The sequence below is a fragment of the Carettochelys insculpta genome, chromosome 2 (genome assembly GCF_033958435.1).
Source record: "Carettochelys insculpta isolate YL-2023 chromosome 2, ASM3395843v1, whole genome shotgun sequence".
In the NCBI taxonomy this organism is placed as follows: Eukaryota; Metazoa; Chordata; order Testudines; family Carettochelyidae; genus Carettochelys; species Carettochelys insculpta.
This window is the reverse complement of record NC_134138.1, coordinates 31,320,740-31,342,647: the sequence shown is the minus strand read 5'-3', so window position 1 is coordinate 31,342,647 and position 21,908 is coordinate 31,320,740. Positions and strand designations below refer to the sequence as shown.

The window sequence follows — 21,908 nt, the reverse complement described above, 5'->3', positions numbered from 1 at the left end:
GTATCTGGCTAAGATCAGGTGTTACTGAGTGCTCTCAGTGCCATGGAAAAGTTGAGAAAGTTCAGCTTGTCACAGGATTAGGTCTCAAAAGTCTCTAGCAAATTTCAATATAATTTTAGTCAAGGATATAATATTGCAGTCCAAGATCCCTATTTGGTACAATTTGATCCATTGACACTCTCTCTCTTTTACCAACATTTTACATGAAAGTACTGAAAATAGTCCACAATGTATATTATACTTTCAGATATATACAATGTTAGAACTCATCTTGGTCAGTCATCTTGTGCGTACCTATGAAAGAGTTGTGCGTGTGTAACAACAGTCGCATATCGCACAGCGCACATAAACGGTTGTGTGCTAAACACATCTGTGTGCAAATCCCCAGGCCCAGGCTTCACCTCTGTGCATCTACATTGTAGAAAACATAATAATACTGCAGCATCAGAACAAAATAAAAGAGGACACTTGGTTTAAAATCAGTTTAGGAAAGAGTTCCTGCTGTCCAGAATCCGAGCTGCCGAAGCACTAAACTCTGCTGCTTCGCTGATCGTCTCCTGGCTGCCAGTGCGGTGCCTCACCAAACGGAACGTTGCTGCATCTTAATAGACTTCTCTGATATCAACAAATCTTTAAACTACACAGTCTAAGAAAGAGGGACATTAACAGCTACACTGCTCCACGCCGATGGATTTTTTTTCCGGTGTTTCCATTTACAAAACATACAGATTTACTGGAAATAGTTACTGGCAATTTTTGAATTAAAAAAAATTAAAATTAAAGCTACTCAGAGAATTGTAGCCAGTCCCTGAGAAAAGACTCACTCACACCTGAACAGCCTGAAAACTCTAATTTGAAAAAGAGAAGTTACTCACCGTAGTAACGGTGGTTCTTCGAGATGTGTCCCCGTGGGTGCTCCACAATAGGTGTCGGGCTCGCCCGGCGCCGCAGATCGGATCTTCCAAGCAGTTTCTGCCGGACTGCGCATGCGCCGGCGCGCGCCGCTCCCTTGCGCGCTCCTGGCCATGTGCGTGATCCGGTCCCCGCCAGTTCCTCGACCAACCGCCTCGGGTGCCCCTGCAAAACACTAACAGAGATCCGAAGCGGGGAGGATGGGCGGGTAGTGGAGCACCCACGGGGACACATCTCGAAGAACCACCGTTACTACGGTGAGTAACTTTTCTTTCTTCTTCGAGTGTCCCCGTGGGTGCTCCACAATAGGTGACTACCCAGCAGTAACCCAAGATAGGAGGTGGGTAATCGGATTATGTGCAGCTTGTCCCCGAGAGGACCGCTGCAGAGAGACGGGTATCCTCTTGGAATACCCTGTGAAGGGCGTAATGTTTGGCGAAGGTGTCGTAGGATGAACAGGTCGCCGCTCTGCAAATGTCTTTTAACGCAACGCCCTTGAAAAAGGCTGTTGATGCCGCCACCGCCCTAGTGGAATGAGCCCTGGGAGTGGCCGATAAAGGAGTCTTTTTGAGCTCGTAGCACATTTTTATGCAGGATACAATGTGCTTTGAGATTCTCTGAGAGGAGAGACCTTCTCCTTTCGATTTGGGAGCGAGGGAGACTAGGAGTCTATCCGTTTTCCGGAAGGACTTGGTCCTGTCTACGTAGAAGGCTAGCGCCCTCCTCACGTCCAGGAGGTGTAGGCGCGCCTCTTCGTTGGAGTTATGAGGCTTTGGATAAAACGAGGGTAGAACAATAGGTTCGTTAATGTGAAACTCGGAAGAAATTTTGGGAACAAAGGCTGGATGCAGCCGTATGGTTACCGCCTCCTTGGAAAAAACAGTGCAGGGTGGCGTTGCCATGACTGCCGCGAGCTCGCTCACCCTACAAGCTGACGTAATTGCAAGAAGAAAGGTCGTCTTTATTGTAAGGAGGCGGAGGGGAACCGTGGCCAAGGGCTCTAACGGTGGTCCCATTAGCGTGGTAAGCACCACGTCCAAGTTCCACGAAGGTGGAATCGGTTTCCGAGGAGGGTATAGGTTTACCAACCCTTTGAGGAACCTGGTAACCATAGGGTGGGCGAACACCGTGTGCCCTTCCTCCTCATGTCTGAACGCCGAGATGGCGGCAAGGTGGACCTTCACCAAGGATAGCGAGAGTCCTCCTCTCTTGAGGTCCAGTAAATACTCTAGTATTGTAGGTATAGGCACCAAAAGGGGGGCCAGCTGTATGGTAGAACACCAAGCCGTGAAGCGAGTCCATTTTTGCTTGTAGGTCTTCCTGGTGGAAGTCCTCCTGCTACTTTCTAGGACTTGCTGTACTTCCACTGTGCATGTGCTCTCTAGGGAGCTGAGCCATGGATTAACCACGCTTGCAGTCGCTGGCTTTGGGGGTGCGGGTGCACTATGGACCCCTGGGCTTGCGTGAGCAGATCCGGCGCCACCGGAAGAGGCATCGGTGGACGGTCCGACATGCGCAGGAGTAGGGGGAACCATTGTTGTCGATCCCACGTTGGGACTATCAGGATCATCCGGGCCTTTTCCCTCCTGGCTTTCTGCAAGACTTTGTGGATCAACACTGTGGGAGGAAACGCATAAAGCAGGGGGCCCCTCCACGGGATCGCGAACGCGTCCCCCAGGGACCCCCATCCCAGTCCTGCCCTGGAGCAGAATCGTGGGCACTTCTTGTTGTGCTGAGTGGCAAACAGGTCTATTTGGGGAAAACCCCATGCGTGGAAAATCGGCCGTAGCAGATCGGGACGGATCTGCCACTCGTGCGTGAGTGCGAAACGCCTGCTCAGCTGGTCTGCCTTCACGTTGTGCGCACCCAGCAAGTATGAGGCTTTCAAGATTATATTGTTGGCGATGCACCAGTTCCATAAGCGGATTGCTTCCGCGCATAAGGCACGGGATCGAGCTCCTCCTTGCCTGTTTATATAAAACATGGTGGAGGTATTGTCTGTACTGATCCCGACGACTTTGCCTTGTATGTGGTCTCGAAAGTGTCTGCAGGCGTTGAACACTGCTCTGAGCTCCAGTATATTTATGTGTAGTGACTGTTCCGTGGGTGACCACAGTCCTTGAGTCACCTCTTCGCCCATGTGCGCTCCCCACCCTATGAGGGAGGCATCTGTAGTGAGAAAAACCAATATTTGCGGCTGGTGGAAGGGTACCCCTGTTAGCAGGTTCCTGGGGTTTACCCACCATTGTAGGGATTTGCGCACCCCGGCTGTGGGTGACACCACCCTGTGAACGGTGTGTACTGCCGGTTTGTATACACTCGCCAGCCAGTGCTGCATGGTGCGCATGTGTAACCTGGCGTTCTGTACTACGAATGTCGCCGCCGCCATGTGGCCCAGCAGCTGCAAGCACGTCAAGACCTGCACCGTAGGGCTGAAGGTGATGACCTGCACGAGGGAACCGATGGCCCGAAAGCGAGCCTCTGGTAGATATACTCTCGCTGTAACCGAGTTTATGCGAGCCCCTATGAACTCTATGTCCTGTGTGTGGTCTATTTTTGATTTTGCCAGATTGATAACCAGGCCGAGTGAAGAGAACGTGTTTGCTGTGACGCGTATCATGCGCAGAACCTCCCCCTTCGAGGCCCCTTTGAGTAGGCAGTCGTCCAGATACGGGAAAATAAATACCCCCTGTCTGTGCAGGTAGGCTGACACCACTGCCAAGGTCTTGGTGAAGACTCTGGGGGCCGAGGAGAGGCCAAACGGTAGGACCTTGTATTGGAAGTGTTCGTTGCCTACCATGAACCGGAAGAATCGCCGGTGAGCCGGATGGATAGTTATGTGGAAGTACGCGTCTTGTAAATCGTGGGCTGCGAACCAGTCTCCATCGTCCAGTGCTGTAAGGATGGAGGCGATTGTGGTCATCCGAAAACGTTGCTTGCGCAGGTACCTGTTGAGGCCGCGAAGGTCTAAGATGGGCCTCCAGCCTCCTGTCTATTTCTCCATGAGGAAGTACCTGGAGTAGAACCCTTTCCCTTGCAGTTGCTCCGGCACTCTTTCCACTGCCCCTATGAGCATGAGATGGTCCACCTCCTGCCTGAGCCTCGCTACATGGGAGGCCTCCTGGAGGTGGGGCTTGGGTGGGGGTCGAGACGGTGGGAGCGACTGGAAGGGGATGGCGTACCCCGTGGCTATGATCTCCAGCACCCATTTGTCTGTGGTGATCCTTTGCCACTGGTCGTAGAATGGTCGGAGGCGATGGTGGAATAGTCGCTTCGGATGACCTTGTGCGATGGTAGTGATGGCGCAGCCCTGGATCTGTATGTCAAACTTGTGGCCTTTGGCCCCGCCCCGAGGACGCACAGCTCTGTTGTGAACGTCGCCTGGGAGTTCTGTACTGCTGGTGCTGTTGATATCGCCCTTGCTCGTAACCCCTGTGGTACTGGGGGCGCTGTTGCTGGTACTGGTACCGTCTTTGTTGAGGGTAGTACCTTTTCTTTGTGTATGGAGGGGTGTAAATCCCCAGGGTCCTGAGTGTGGCTCTTGAATCTTTACTGGAATGAAGGACCGAGTCAGTTGATTCAGCAAACAGCTTCTGCGAGTCGAAGGGAAGGTCAACTATCTTCGCCTGCAGATCCCTCGGTATACCTGAAGTCTGGAGCCAGGACTCCCTTCGCATCACCACTGCCGTTGCTGTGGAATGTGCTGCTGTGTCCGCAACGTCCAGGGCGATCTGAACTCCCGTCCTCGAGGCCGCGTAGCCTTCTTGCACTATGGCCTTGAGCACCGGCTTTTTGTCCTCTGGAAGCGAGTCCATGAGGGAGGTTAACCTAGTGTGGTTGTCGAAATTATGGTTTGCTAAGTGCGCTGCGTAATTTGCCATTCGCAACGTTAAGTGGAGGAGGAGTAAACCTTTCTGCCGAACAGCTCTAGCTTCTTGGCATCTTTGTCTGTCCCCCCGTCCTGAATTGAGATGTCTTTGATCTTTGTTGCGAGGACTCCACCACCAAGGAATTTGGCTGTGGGTGGCTGAACAGGAACTCCATGCCCTTCGCCGGCACGAAGTATTTCTTATCCGCTCTCTTTTGGACAGGCGGAATAGTCGCAGGGTCTGCCATATCGTAGTGGCGGACTCTAAGATCGCTTCATCAAGCGGTATTGCTACTCTGGAGGAGGCCGGAGGTCTCAAATTTTTGAGGCGCTTATGGTGTTTCTCTTGCACCTCTGCTGTCTGGATGCCTTGCGTGAAGGCCACCCTCTTAAACAGCTCTTGAAACTGTTTGAGATCGTCCGGAGGATGGACGTCCCCCGGGGCCGTAGCCTCGTCCGGGGAGGAGAGCGAGGAACCGCTGGGGTACGTCTCTCTGGAACCTTCCGGTTCCTGCTGGTGATGGTACACCCTCTCGCTAGAGGTTTGCGAGGGAAAATCTTGGGGTTCCATAACCAGTCCCCCCTGAGATGCTTGAGTCTCTGTCCCCGGTCGCAATTGCCCTCGGGGGTACGAGATCGTCTGTGGGGATCTTTCCCTAGTACATTGCCAATGGTATCTATGCCCTGCGTGGTAGGGGCGACCATGGCAGTATAGGCACTGTTCTTGGGAAGGTGACCTAGACCACTCCCTTGGTGCATACCCTCTGCGTCTGGGGGAGGGAGATCGTCGAGACACTGGAGAGAGCGATTTTGCATAATAGTCCAGCGGTTCAAACCCCAGGAAGGGTGAAGGTGGTCCCAGCCAGGGTGAGGCTGGTTGCAAAAATGGAGAAGGGGGCTCCGGGTAGGCTAGGGGGGACCCCTGCCTTCTGGTTGGAGTCTGCAACATAAGCAGAGGGCTGTGAGAAAGCAACTCCACAGCCCTGTCCGGAGAGGGGCTGCAATGCCTCCTCTTGTGTGCAGCCTTCCCCCTCCCTGGAGGAGGTAACTCCGCCCCCTGACGCACAGGGGATCCCGGCCCCGTCCGCACCGTGCTAGGCACGCTCGAAGGCGGTGCCGCACGTGCGGTGTCCTTCGGTGCCTGCAGGCTGCGTGCCTGCGCGCTCTGTACCGCCGGTTCCCCGGGGGTCGGTGCCACTGCCTGCGGTGCCGCCGGTACCGGCGCTTGTTTAGCCGCCGCCCTGCCTGCGGTGCGGGGCGGCTGGCTGATTATCGGAGGCTGAGCCGCTTCCACGTGGCTCTCCGTGCCGCCGCCGATCAGCTGTTGCTGCGGCTGGGGGCTGCTCGCTCCTCCCGTCCCGCTCGCTGTTGCTGCCGGCAGGGATCGGGCTGGGGAGGCTTTCCTCCGTTTTTGCGCTGATGGGGTGAGGGAGGCAGCTTTCCTTTTATGGGCCCCGGAGGGTCCCTCCTGCTGCAGCCGCTCCAACACGTCTGGCTGGAGGGCCTTATCAAAAAGCAGCATTTTAAGCCGCATCTCCCTGTCTCTCCTTGCTCTGGCTGTTAATTTAGCACAGAAGGAGCATTTCTGTGCAACATGGGACTCCCCAAGGCACCTTATGCATAGACTGTGCCCATCGGACGCTGGCATCGCCTCTCGGCAGGACTCACATTTTTTAAATCCTGAAGAGGACATTGTTGGTGAGTCTTTCAGTTGTTAAACGGGTACTTAGCACCTTCTCTGTGCTGTTTTCCCCTTCCGATGGCCTGCCGCAGCAGGAGGGCTGATGGCTCTATGCTCCTGGCCTCCGGCGCTTGTTACTGGGACTGGATTGAAGCTGTCCCGCTTGTAGTTTGTTTGTTGCTTTTGTTTTGTTTTGTTTTGTTTTTTTTTTTTGCAAAAATAACAACCGGCTAACTTGCAGTAGCCTAAGTACTTGAAAAACTTTAAAGAAAAACAGTTAAAGTCATTGAATACGCTACTTGGCCTTAGCCTAGTTCGGATTCCGTCTGCAGCCGACGGCGGTTAAGAGGAACTGGCGGGGACCGGATCGCGCACATGGCCAGGAGCGCGCAAGGGAGCGGCGCGCGCCGGCGCATGCGCGGTCCGGCAGAAACTGCTTGGAAGATCCGATCTGCGGCGCCAGGCAAGCCCGACACCTATTGTGGAGCACCCACGGGGACACTCGAAGAAGAACTCTTGTTAATTTTTTGTGTGGCAGGAGTTCCCAATATCTGTACATGCTTGCATGGTCATGGTACAAGCTACCATAATTGTAATACCTCGGTCTCCTGAACGAATGTAATTAATGTGATGTTTTAACAACTGAAAATAAATGAAATCCCATCCAGCTTTCTCCCATGAAGAATCTACTGAATGACACAGTGGGGGAGCAGAGGTAGCATGAGTGCAGCACATAGGCAGGTTACAAAAAAAATGAAGGGCTAAAAAGCTTGTGCAATGCCTTCTATCAAAGCTTGCAAATATACTGTACTTATAAGACTATTATGTTGACTAATTATAGCATAAACTTTTTCACCTATTTCCAGTCAATTTTTACAATTTTGCCACTGTAATCACGTATTGAACATAACAGATACAATATAAAACCAACATTTAGAAAACGTGTTAGTGTTATCTTCTGATTGTTTCACTGCTGTTGGATAAATACTGTACCTCCCACATTACCTGATTCTCTAACAAATGCTATTAAATGTCAGTGTTACCTATAAGCATCCCATCATCAGCTGTGATTAAAAAATTATGGCACTGTGTTTCCAAAGAGTACACTGAACACTGTACAATCAGACACAGGTCATTATTCCCCTTTGATAGTGTTACATATTCAGTGATTTTGATTTGTTCATTAAAACTTTGTTTTGTTCAAACTGAGTATTTACAAACCTGAAAGCCAGTCTCTATCATGTAAGCAACATAATACAGTAGTGTACATTTTGCTTTTTTGTCAGAAGTGGCTATCGCTCATAATACTTGAAATTCAAATGAGTGATACAACTTTAGAGACTTGTACTAGCTGGAAGCATGGGTTGAGGCATGTCAGCTTGTAGTATCGAAAACACTGCTCCATATTACAGACATACATTTTCTTTTTTTCCTAAGAGGACAATCAATTAGGATGTGCAAATGCTTTATTTTAATTCACTGGATACAACGAGTGCTGAGTAGAAAACACTTTATATTTTTTTGGAAATGAAGAGGAGACTGCCGAATGCATCTAAAGAACTCTTTAGTTTGGATAACAATCTCAGTGGCAAAGATGCCTTTGGATGAAATTCTAGTCCTATAGAAGTCCGTGTGTTGTTTTTGACTTTAGTAGAGCCAGGATTTCACCCCACAACTCTACACACAGGGAACTGAATCAGGATTTTGAGAGTTCCTTTACACTGGTCCCATTCAACTCTGAATCTGAATTAACATTAAACCTCCCCATTCCATTTGCCCCCAAAACTCACAAAATGAATTTGAAGGTTACTTTTACATTGATCCAATTTAACTGTGAATCTGAGTTAACATTAAACCCTCCGGTTCCATTTGCCCCTGAAATCCCAAAATGCAAGCTAAAATCTTACTATTTTCTTCTTTCCTCCATAATTATGAAACATAGGTATGTCTTTTGATAGTATCTAACTGAAAAGATGACAGTCTTAGCCTTTCTCTACAATCCTCAAAGTAGAAACATGGACATGTGAATGAAAAAAAGAAGACAAAATGGGGATTAAAAGACAGATATTCAGTTAGGTTTTCTGGCCACTGGAGTTCAACTAACATTAGGCCAGAACTGTGTTTAAAGGTAATTCTTCCCTGAAAGATGCCAACACAGTTTATCTATTTAGTGCAGACAAAGCCGAAACTTTTTCCATAATTATTTTACAAAGCAGAAATCGGGCTGCAAAATAAAAATGTCAAAAGTGGATACCTAAAGATAACTGAATCCATATTTATGCACCTAACTAAGCAAACTACGTGTTCAGAGGACAATGATTTTAAAAGTCAAAGAGAAACGCAGGAATTCAGCATCTCTGGCAAAAACATGAAGAATGTTTAAATATATATTTATATTTTAATTCTTTGTTGAAACAACCATAACAATTGGTCAGCATAATCTTCCCTTATCTGCCTTATTCGGTGGCTTTTAAAAAAAAAAAAGTAAATAGAGAAACTGAAGTGGTTTCTGGCCCCAGCCAGTGGTGCTAATATGGCATGTTACCAGATTTCTTAACATTTTTTACAAAATAAGCAATGAGATTTAGCCTGTGCAAAAAAATAAACAAAATTTAGCCTCAACTGGCTATATCCCCAAGGGAAAAGTGGTCCCCAAGGACAGCAGGGTAAATCCCCACTAAATAGAGCTCAAATGGTATATAATTGGCTCCTTCTGCCAGAATAAATTTCAATTTTAGTCAATTTTTTAAAATATTGATAAACAGAGGAGAAAAGAAACTCATGTACTGAAGATTAAGCTCTCACACAAAACTGTCCCAAACCAGACCTGCCAACAAAAGCCTTCCATGTCATTCAAATGATTAAGCTGAGAGATGACATCAGTGACATTTCATGGCTCTAAACAGCACACTACACTTTGGTTCCATTCAGATGCATGAAGCCTTTAAATTATAAATAAATTATTTTGAGATTTAGAACAGTGGTCAAGTTTTAGACACTACTGATTTACAAACAGCACAAGAAGATTTTTTTATACATCGTATAAGAGACTGCTGAAAAGTATACTTGCTTTCTCTTTAATCTTCTGACATATTGACACTCACATTGTATGGGATTTATGATTCTAAATGTCCTTAAAGAGAGAATAAAGGAAAACAGCTAATCATTATTTCCATTCTTAACACCAGCTGAATCTCAAAATCACCTTTGTATGCAAACTGAAAGCAACCATAGCAACTTTCTAAGAGTTTAGATGGGAAATGGCATCTAGTGAAAACCCAGCGCTGACTCAGAGAGAAACACAATTATTTCCCCTCTACCCTCCTCCTCAGAATTAGTGAGCATCTGAAACTCAGACTTTCTTTGCAGGGCAAAGTACATAACAGTGAAAAAGTGAGGGGAACCCCTTTGTACTCACAGGTATTCTACATGCACAGAAAGAACTAATTTGGTTTTGTTTTGAGGATAGCATAAGAGAAGAATGTAAAGTAAGATGCAAATTTTCTCTTTATTTGTTTCAGCTCCTTTTTTATTCTTCTTCCACACTCCAACCACACAAAGGTCAGAGTTAAAATGTAATTTGCATGATTCGACTATCCCCGCAATTACATTTCTTTATTAATATTTGACTCAAATTTCACATTTTAAGCTTTTAATACTATGATATCTCACTTCACTATGCACTGTCACCCCAGTTGAAAATTTAAGAGGTGATTAGACATGTTAATATAACAGATGTGCAGCCTTCTGGATTTCTAAACCTTTCTTCACCAAATGTATCCGATTCCCGCATAATCAGCAGGAATGATTAACCAAAATTCAGTCATAGCCAATATCAAAGATAAACTTATCAATATCAAAGATAAACAATATCAAAGATAAACAAAGATTGCTTCCTACTGCATGTGGTATATTTTTATACAAATGCTTGGGAACTATTACATGCCAATTTAGCTCTAAAAGTTTGAATCCTTTAAAATAATTTTAATAATGTGCCCTTGAAAATAAATCACCTGTCCAAAACTAGAGAAATGAGTAGTTAAAAGCACAATATTCACGCAGTCAGTGTTAAAAAAGGAAAGTTTCCTACCCGTAACAAGGACTGGGATTCATCCTTTGATTTGTTATCACCTGATGCAGGATACTGATGAGTCAGTGGTCCAGATTTCTCTCCACCTCCTGCTGGCACCCCCTGCAGGAATCCCTTTGTCTCAACAGCCAAGCCATAGATAGGCCTTGCAAGATGGGCAGCTTCGACGTTGGGACTATCCCTTAAATGCTTTGGCTGCTCTTGGCCCACAGACACTGGAGTCAGGAGACCTAAGTTTGTTTGTGTATATGATGGGCTTCCCCTCAAAATGTCTGCTCCTCTCCAGGTCACACTGCGAAGATCATCACTGGAACTGTCAGTCCAACCCTTCTCCTTGAGCACTTCCTTATCTTCTAACTTTTCCTTCTTCACTATGCTCTCAGAAATGGGCTCCCCCGTTTTGGGGTCTGGATTGATCAGACTGTAGACTTTTAGGTCAATTTTGGGCTCTTCCTTGATAGCAGACATGCCATGACTGTCTTCCCCGTTGGCTGTACTGATGTCCATCTCTTGACAATGCACAGTGTTGAAGTGCTCTAGTAGTGACTGAGTGTCAACAGCTGTAAAGCTGCACTGACGGCATTTGTAGCAGTTATGTACTCTCCTGGAAGAAAATGAACACCATTTTAGTATCAGAATACTCTCACCAAGCCTTTCCCTGTAAGTGCATTTTTCTCACAAAATACCTATGGTATGAAGCAGAATACTTCCAAAATCCAGAATCTGAAGAGAAATTATCTGGCACATTTAACTCTAAATAAAGAATGTGACTTCATTTCTGCTGTGTGCTGGGTGGGAAAAATAAATAAATTCAGTTGCTAAACACCAGAACAACTGGTTTGTTGACTTTGTTATCAACCATATTCAGACTCAGTCTTTCTGAACTCCACATGATTTTCGCTGAAGATTTTGTATGACTTTTATTTTTAATTGAATCAATACACTTTTCACCTCCTATCTATTCCATTGTGACATTTTCCAACGCAAAATGAAACACTTAAAAGGGGACATACTTCTTTCTGACACCTAATTAAAAGCCACTTTGTATAATGTACTGCTGTATTAAAGAGTTCCTGTTTAACTGTGTAAAAAAATCCCTTTGCCTGTCATCAATTTTATAACCATTTAGTCAATACAGAAGACTTTGGAGGAGGGCTAAGCCTAAATATACTTCAAAGGATAAGAGTTCTTCAAACAAGAAACAATTCTTTTTTGCTCTCTATGGAAATTCTTAATGAGGTTTAGAAATAAGATTACTCTGCAACACAAAGAGAGATGATTGTGTCCTTTTATATTTTATTCTACTGTCAAATGCAGAGGCACTTTCAAACATAGAAGAGGCTTTCAATTAGGAAAGCAGAGAAACATACTTTATATATATGTGAACTCCAATCAGAGGTGAAAGTAAGTGGGTACACCCTGGTGCACACCTCTGAGAGGAGCTGGCTGAGCTGCGGCAAAAGCCAGCACGGAGATATTTAAAGAGCTGGCAAGGACCCAGATTGCAATACAACAGTAGTACGTGTAAGAAATTTTAAGTCGCTTTTACCCCTGATTTCAACAGTCTGTTACAAGTTGTGGAATATGTTGGAATATTAGTGTACATCCCTGTTTTCGTTATCAGGTGAGACTATATTAGTAAATCACACAAAGTATACATTACTAGATTGGAACAATATGGTTCCAGTTGATTGTACATCCCATAATAACAGAATACTTCCTATGAGCTGACTAAAAAACATTTATTATTATTACTATTATTATTAAAACAATGGCCAGAGTCCCCTGTCAGCATCAGTTCCCCACTCACATAGATACTGTATCAGTGCAGAGTAAAAGACCTTCCCTACTCTTAACCAACACATATATAAATCTGTAATTCTTTCTCTTTTACTGGTATATTCATACATACATATTCTATTCACTCAGGCAGCGCCAACAATAGCAAGTTCTTTCGATAAAGCCGGGCCTTTTCCGAAAGAACCCACGGGATGTCTACACACAAAATGCACTCTTTTGATCTGAAATCGACAGAATGCAGCACTTTTTTCCGGCAGCCCTCTTCCTCTCCCAGATGAGGAAGAGTGCCTTTTTCTGAAAGATTCTTTCTGAAAAAACACTTGTGTGGATGCCCTGGGGGTCCTTTTCTCTTAAGAGAAGTCCTCTTGGTGCTGGATTTTTCGATACCCAGCACCTTCTTTTGAAAGAGCAGGAGCTGTATGGATGCTCTTTATCAAAGGAGCAGATTGATTTTTTGATCCGCTTTTTTGTGTGTGGATGCGCTATTTTGAAAGAAGTTTTTTTTGCAAGAGATATTCTGGAAGAACTTCTTTCAAAAGATTGCTGTAGTACAGATGCAGCCTTAATGACTCTAGCCAAGTTGGAAACAATGAGCCCCTGACTATCACAGAGGATGAAACTTGCACGGGAAATCTGTTACAGGCATGACAACTTCAACTGTTGAAAATTAATTCTTTCAAGACCAAATCCTGGTCCCAATGAAGTAAAAGCCAAAACTCTCATTAACTTGAATAGGAGCAGCATTTTGCTCTCAGTTTATCTATATACGTGGAATGATACCAAAACCATCCCTTTTTAATTCTGGTAATGTGGGAGAAACGAATCGCTAAACTTCAAAAAATATATTTGTTGTTGACAACATAAGTCACATGCTATTTAGAGAATCTGCTTTTCATTCAGTTTTGCATGCGTGCAGTTAGGAGTATGTATTCAAGTACCAAGACCTCTAGTGCTTGTGTAAATATCATTTTCTCTATCATTTTCAGTATTCTTGTATTCAGTTTAGACAAATAGGTGGGCTAGTTTAGCTTCCAAAAAACTGGAAATTATTCTGCATATAGCCAAATGGCAAAGGACTTTCTGTGGGACAGAAAACTGTGGGTTAAAATCCTGTTCTGGCTGTACTGTCTCATTCTAAAATAGCTTTTTATTGAAATGAGCCCATCTCTCAGTGTGATAATAATAAATATTTCTCTTGTAACTTAATTTGTTTCTGAACCAAAAAGAGTACTATCTGATCAAGAGTGAGTGAGTGAGTACTATCTGATCAAAAACATTTAACAGAAACAAAAAGGCAAGTATAGGGAGGGAAAAGGCTAGTCAAATAAAGGTGGAATATGTTCAAAAAAGGCCAAGTGTGACAAGCGTTAGCTACCTAAAAAGCCAAGTTAAACAAGACAACAGTGGGGCCAAGCCCAATTTACTCCCTGCCTGAAAGTTTATCAATCCTTTGGGAGGCAATTTAGCACTAAGTGTCTTTTGTTTAACTTGGCCATTTGAATGGCTCACCCCCTTTTCTAACTTGGCACCTTCCTGCAGATATCACACCTTCAGGCAGCTGATGTTTTTCTGGCTAACTTGGCTTTAATATGTGCATGCTAAATATTTCAAATCCAGATTGTGTATGCTGCCATTATGATACAAGTGAAACAATTAAAAGTACAGTATAGAAGCTGCCAGCCAGGGATTTTAACTCTATATTATAACTAGAAATTGTACCCATTGCTTGGGTCCTTAACACCATTAATTCTGGTTTTGTTGTTGTTGTTGTTGTTGTTTTGTTTGTTTTTTGGAAAACAAAATGAAAATATTTCATTTCAATCATTGCCCTGGGTGAGCCTGGAGATGAGGTGTTCAGTATTCAGGGTGTTCCAGGGAGAGAGAAGTACCCCAGTCTCTCTCACCTCAGCAGCTTGAGGTTAGGTAAGAAACACCTCTCCATGGCTGCTGCAGCTCCAGCTAACACAGCCGGGAAAGGGGTGCATGTTCCCTGGCTGGGACAGGTCCAGGTTTGTCTGCTCCCTGTTTTCCCCAGCCAGAGTGAGGAATATAGCAATTGTGCAATTTCCTCTCAATCCCTGAAGAAGGGGAACAGGCAACAATGTCCCTGTATGAACCGGGGAGTTCACCCCTCCAGAAAGGGTGCTGAGGGTTGGGAAGCACGGAGCAAGAACAGTCCTGGATGGGGGTTGAGGAGGACACCCCCAGCCAGCCTCTTTCACCTGCCGGTTGATTCTTTCTGTTTTGATGAGAAGCAATCCCATTCCAGGCACATCCCATTTTCCTGCTACACCCAAAACCTGACGCTTTAAATTATGATAGGAGGAAACTGCACACCAAATGTGCAGATATTACCATTTAGGAGGAGAACAAAAACAAACATACAAACTCTCTCAAATACACAGTGGACAAAGGCATGAGCCTGCTTAAATGTACCTTTACTACTTTGAAAGCTTGTAGATTTTTATGTTTTTAGAGACTAAGGTCTTTTCTGCATCATAAAAAAATAAGGCTCAAATCCCAGTTGGACAGTTCTATACATAAGACTTTCACAATATGAATAGACAGACTTGACAAGCCAGGATCTGGCACAGATCTTAACCTGCAGTTTCCATACCCACCAACCTAAAATTGAGCAACTGTTGAAAACGACATATATGTGAATAATTTAATCATTATGGACCAGAGTGCAATTTTGGCCCAAAACAAAAAAGCTACATAAGCACATCTGATTTTTCTTCTTTTTCTGGCATCAATCCAGGACACAACTTGAAGGGCTGACTTGTCTGCTTGTTTTTAAATCAGAACTGACATCAACCACTTCACAATGGGACAAATTCCATAGAGGTTTGCGACATAAGTCCCAAAAACTAATTAAGAAAGCTTAAAAGAAGTGCCGTTTGCATAGCAAACTATGTAGGCAAACTGTTTTAGCATTTCAAAAATTATCAGTACCCACTAGATGGTGGTTGTACCATTTCAGGCCATGATTTCATGAGCTGGACACAGCACAATGGATCAAGGTTGACCAGTATTAGGATGAGAGCCTTCCAAAGAATACTGACATGTGGAAGACTATGGTGTTGGTGAAAAAGCAAGTGCCACTCTTCCTTCTAGAGTCTTGTACCTGAACAATTCAGCTCAATGGAGGGTCCATCCCCCAACCCCCAGGGCTGCATGGGAGACAAATCAAACCCAAACCCAGTATTTACCTAAATATGGTGGCATTAGGAGGCCATTTTATAATAAATGTTTTATAATGCCAACCTAAGCTCATGATCTCTTGTAGGCACTAAAATACTTCCAGACACTTTTCACTAGGAGTCAGATATTCTGACCAATGCCCTGTTTGAATGATTACATTCTACAATGTCTTTGAGCTTAAATTACAGCAAGAAAGGTTTGGGTTAGACATTAAGAAAAACTTTGTGTCAGAGTGGTTAAGCACTGAAATAAAATGCCTAGGGAGGTTGTGGAATCACCATCATTGGAGACAATTAAGAGCAGATCAGACAAACATCTGTCAGGGATGAGCTAGATGCTGCTTGATCCTGCTGTGAGCGCAGGAAACTAGACTTGATAACCTTCCAAGGTCCCTTCCAGCTCTAGTATTCTACGATTTTATTATTCTATTTTAGCATTATTTATTTGTATTCAAGTAGCATCCTCAGGTCACTAGCATGAGAAGTATTTACTAACGCACAATGACACTGACTGCACTGCAGAATTTTCAGTAAAAAAAACCCACAAAAACCCACACATGAAGGTTAGAAAAAAACAGTACCACGCACACAGAAAAGGTGCCTGGGTGACAGCAGGTGCAAGTCATGTTATTACCATGGCTTCTGTATGTTTCAGATTTTTTTATTTAATTTTTTCAAACACATTATCACTTTTATTTTATTTACATTATACAAAGTTGAGTTTAAGCGGGGTTTTGTTTGTTTTTAGGAGTGGGGGTTATACTTGGAGTTGAAGGAGGGGATGAAAAGTTTTTTTGTTTTGTTTTGTTTTTGAGCAAGAAAGGGAGGGAGTAAAGGAAGAGGAAGATGTGCAAACTGGACAGTGAGGTTGAGTGGGAGAGGAGTGCAAGGAAGGAGAAGCAGCAAGTCCTGAAAGCGAAGTGAACAAGAAAAAATACATACCCACAGTTCAAGTTCCAGAACTGAATGAATTAAAAGTCTGGGAAAGTAGGAGGGCTCCTGCCAGCTGCTGTTGCTGTTTCCCAGGTAAAAGGCAGAGACAATGCCAGGTTCCTCTAGGTCTGATAAAAGTGTCAGAAGGCCCTGTTTCACCCCTCATCACATGTGCACACACACATAGACCCCTCAGCTGCAGCAGATGACAGCTGCTCTGCAGAAGAAAGCCCTAAACCTATGTGTAACACCAACAACCCCAGGTTGCCAGTAAATGGACTGAAACTGTGACCGCAGGGGCTAATGTGCATTGTTTTGGCAACTGAACTCTGAAGGATAATCAGCTGCCAAAAAGTCAAATAATTTTGGTTTCCAGATTTCTGACCTTTCAATAAAATACAAATAAAAATTAAAACAAAAATTATTTTGTGGGGGAAAATATTATTTCCCCACCTACTCTAATTTCAACAGTAAAGAAACTCTTCATCAGAAGATCCCAAAATCCTCAGTGAAATTTTTATCTGACTATACCCATGCAGAAATTGTTTAATCGATTGCAATAACATACTCCTCTGGGGTACACTGCCTAATTGAAGCTCACAATGAAATGTGAAGAATATCTCCTGACTCTTCAGAGATACAATAGAAAGTAAATAATAGTTAAATTGGTACAAAATGTAGAGAGACTAGACAGATGGAGTAATATTTTTTATTTGACCAAATTCTGTTGGTGAAAGATATAAATTTTCATAGTTCACAGTTCTTTCACCAACAGATGTTGATCCGCTAAAAGATTACCTCAGCCACCTTTTCTATTCTAATATCTTGGAACCAACACAAATCAAAGACTGCAAACAATAGGAAATGTAGGACAATTAGGAGATCTGTATAGGTGAGCACATCTTAGGCAGGTTTAGACACAACTACACTGAAGTGCAATGTGTTTCATTAACTTTGAATTCAACTGAACAGCCTACAAATTACCTGTGAAGGAAAAACTGAGTGGTGTTAAGTATATATTTCTGTAAGGAGACAACATGAAAAGCTAATTAGTCTTGCAAGTTATACTTTTGTTAATAATGAAAAGCTGCCAAGGCCTGAACTGCAAATGGATAATATTTGGAGACAATGACACCAAAATAATATTTAATCAAACAGACAAAAAGATATTGTACAGTACAAGAGATGAAGAAAAAAACTGAATTCATAGTGTAAACATGTGATACTTGATAGTCATTGAAGATGCACATCCATGGGAGTTCACAGACTCAACCATGCAGGCAGTTTCTAAGCACAGCATTCAGTCTGTGCCAGTGGTAAATTTAAATACAGAAAATGAAAAACCACTATTTCTTCCCATACAATGCTTAATTAAAGATACACATAGTTGGGATCGATTCTGATTCTTAGTATGTAAGTTGCCAGCATCAGACTTTGCTGAATTTTTCCCTACCAATGGTAGAACTGAGAGTAACTATCTAATTATTTGATATACTAATAATAATAATACCTATCATTATGGAATATATGACATCATGGTATATACAATTTATGGATATAAAGTCTTGCTTATGCATGAGGAAGTCACACAGACCATTCTCCCATTTATAAAAACTTTACATCAACTACTATATGCTCTAGAACATAATTAAAAACCTACAGTTGACCTGTGCTACTTGGCTTTAGCTTATGCGGCTTGGGTTCAGGGGCTGTTTAACTGAGCCACAGCCGTGGAAGAGTGCCTAACTGCAGGCTAGATATACCCTATATGTGCTACAAAATTCACAGATACAAGAATAATTCCAAGAAAATAAGTCTACAACTTTTGTAAAATATTTGTATCTCTTCACCTGTGCAGCCATGATCAACTTTATAAGACTCCAAGGCTGTGTCTTTCAAAAGAGGCATGCAAATTAGGGAAACCAAGCATGCAAAAGAGGTGCAGATTTACAAATCTGGCACCTCATTTGCATATTCTTCTTTTGAAAGATGAAAAACAGTGTAGGAGCAGCCCTTTCAAAAGTAAACCCATCTTTGAAAGAACCCTTCTTCTCATAAACAAGAGAAAAAGGTTTCTTTCAAAGATGGGGTTTACTTTCAAAAGAGCCATATCTACACTGCTTTTCTTCTTTCAAAAGCTCTTTTGAAAGAAGAGCATGCAAATGAGGCACCAGATATGTAAATCTGTACCTCATTTGCATTTTGATTTCCCTCATTTGCATTCCTCTTTTGAAAGAGGAATGCAAGTGTAGACACAGCCAAAGGGAGGAGAGAAGCATAGAATTAATTAAATTCCCTAAAATTTAGTCATTGAAGGTGGAACAGGGAGTTGTAAACCCTTATATACAGTAGAAGCTTGATTATCCAGCATCCTAGAGAGCAGAGATTACCAGATAATCAAATTTGCTGTTTAATCAAATGTGGCCGGGGCAGGCCCTGCTCCCAAGGACTGAGGGGCCTGCCCTGCTGCTACCAGCCCAGGCAGGGCAGCCTGCTCCGCTATGCTGGAGGAATTCCCCATGGCAGCTGGCGCCAGCTGGGAAGCCAACACTAGTAGGGCACCTGGCCTTGCAGCAGCCACTCTGACTGCCAGTTAACAGTGTGCTGATTATCCAAGTGCTAGATAACATGGCTCCCTTTCCAATTGGGATAGCCACATGCTACCTTCCTACTTGATCAGTGGTGTCCAATATGGTTCCCATTCACCATTCGCCACTTGCCACATCTGGCAAAGGGGACACCGCGGTTTGGTGATTCAGCTCTGGAGCCACACGTGGCTCTTGAAGCCTTTAAATGTGGCTCTCCCTAGAGCTGCACGAGTGCTGCCTGCCCATGCACATGTCCCACCCCTGATTGGAGAAGCATGTAGCGGCTCTGATGAGTCACCGACATTTATTTATGGTGGGGGGCAGGGGAGCCTGGCTCTGGGGGAGGGCATTTATTTAGAAGAAGGAGGGTCTGGGGGACCCTGGTCGGGGAGGGGGCAGAGGCAAATACAGAAAAACACCAGCCACAAGTGTGGCAATCTTTCAGTTCCCATTCAACACCACTATAGTAGGTCAAAATATAACAGATATTAAAATAACATTTTTATCCTACAGATAATCATTTTAGGTCTTAAACTTAATAGAGTATATATATTAGTTCTAAATCCTCTCTTAGAATGAAACTACAGACATGTGATGTTATAGAAGGAACAAAAAAAAGGAAGAACACAAATTTTAAAGAGTGAAATATGTCTGAAATTGGAAAATGTTGAGAGCAGGGAGCTGTGGTTCTATTATAGGACATCTACAAAGTACAGGAGGATGTGGTGAAGCAAAAGCTTAAAACATTACTTCCAAGCTTTTCAAACAAAGGAGCCTAATTTTAGGTACCCAAGTCCATATTTTGTCCTTTGACTAAATCACTGACACTGGCAGAAGTTGCTAGGTACTCAGCATTTTTTTTTTAAATTAGGCCACTGGATTTAGGTGCCTAACTTAAGACATTCAGTTTTGAAAATTTTGTGTCTTTCCCTACTTTTTTTCCCTTTTGATTTGGGCATTTTAATCAAGCATGCTTCTTAAAAATTTAAATTACCAGTTGCAACATTTTTGTCTCAGTAGCAGAGCCATTCTAATGAACATAATAGCTAAAAATAAAACCTTTAATATATTTAAAAATCACACTGTGCCCCAGCAGCATACGAAGTGCTACTGACTGAGTTATACAACATGTCTTAAAGCTGACCTGTTAATAATATCTAGTACTTGATGCCACACTTCATCTTCAAAGCAGTTTACAAGCATTAACCAATTAATTGCCACTACATCCCTGTGGCCCAGTCATGTAAAAAAATCAAGCATTGCATGCTGGGAACTGTAGTCTCCACAGGCTACAGCCCCAAGTCAAAGATGAGCAGTCTACTCCATTTTTTATGGGCTCACAACTTATTGGCAATGCGGCCCTCTGTGGGGCAATGTTCAGATGCCCGTTTTAAGTTCTATTAAAGCACTATACCACAGTATGCCTTTGTTACTTTCTCAGGGTATGTCAACACTACAGAGTTGTTCTGGAATATCTTATTCTGGAGTTATTATTCCAAAATAAGCTATTCATGAATAATGCATTTACACTACAATGAAGCCCAAAAATAAGCAAATAGAGTCTGTTTTGGATTAGAGCCCCTGGAAGCACTGTTCCAGAGGCTCTAATCTGATATACTATTCCTAAACAGCAGCTTCATTTCTAAATAAGCCCCTATTCCCTGTCTACACAGCCCCTATTTTGAAATATATATACATACAAGCCGTGTCTACACGTGCACGCTACTTCAAAGTAGCGGCACTAACTTCGAAATAGCGCCCGTCACGGCTACACGTGTTGGGCGCTATTTCGATGTTAACACCGACGTTAGGTGGCGAGACGTCGAAGCCGCTAACCCCATGAGGGGATGGGAATAGCGCCCTACTTCAACGTTCAACGTCGAAGTAGGGACCGTGTAGTCGTTGCGCGTCCCGCAACTTCGAAATTGCGGGGTCCGCCATGGCAGCCATCAGCTGAGAGGTTGAGAGACGCTCTCTCTCCAGCCCCTGCGGGGCTTTATGGTCACCGTGGGCAGCAGCCCTTAGCCCAGGGCTTCTGGCTGCTGCTGCTGCAGCTGGGGATCCATGCTGCATGCACAGGGTCTGCAACCAGTTGTCGGCTCTGTGGATCTTGTGTTGTTTAGTGCAACTGTGTCTGGGAGGGGCCCTTTAAGGGAGCGGCTTGCTGTTGAGTCCGCCCTGTGACCCTGTCTGCAGCTGTGCCTGGCACCCTTATTTCGATGTGTGCTACTTTGGCGTGTAGACGTTCCCTCGCAGCGCCTATTTCGATGTGATGCTGCGCAACGTCGATGTTCAACATCGACGTTGCCAGCCCTGGAGGACGTGTAGACGTTATTCATCGAAATAGCCTATTTCAATGTCGCCACATCAAAATAGGCTACTTCGATGTAGGCTTCACGTGTAGACATAGCCAGAGAGAGAGAGAGAGAGAGAGAGAGAGAACAAAGCAGACTGTGAAGAGCTTTAAAAAGACCTCACAAAACTAAATGATTGGACAACAAAATGGCAAATGAATTTTAATGTTGATAAAGGTAAAATAATGCACATCAAGAAAAACAATCCAACCTATGCATACAACATAACGGGGACCAATATAGCTATAACCACTCAAGCGAAGGATCTTGGAGTCGTTGTGGAGAGTTCTCTGAAAACTTCCACTCAGTGTGCTGCAGCAGTCAAGAAGGCAAACAGAATGCTAGGAATCATTCAAAACGGATACAGAATAAGACAGAGAATAACATATTGCCTCTATATAAATCCATGGTACATCCACATCTTGAATATTGCTACAGATGTGGTCACCTCATCTCAAAAAAGATATGTTGGTATTGGA

The 21,908-nt window shown here is 43.9% G+C and overlaps 1 protein-coding gene across 2 annotated transcripts in view; it reads right to left on the bottom strand.

Moving 5' to 3' along the window:
• Positions 1 to 21,908, bottom strand: part of TRPS1 (transcriptional repressor GATA binding 1) — a 307,200-nt gene that overhangs the window by 211,629 nt on the left and 73,663 nt on the right. For both annotated transcript variants that reach the window (XM_074986745.1, XM_074986746.1), the window contains exon 5: positions 10,552 to 11,155. In XM_074986745.1, coding sequence (XP_074842846.1) covers positions 10,552 to 11,155 — 604 coding nt within the window. The remainder of the gene's footprint in view (positions 1 to 10,551; positions 11,156 to 21,908) is intronic.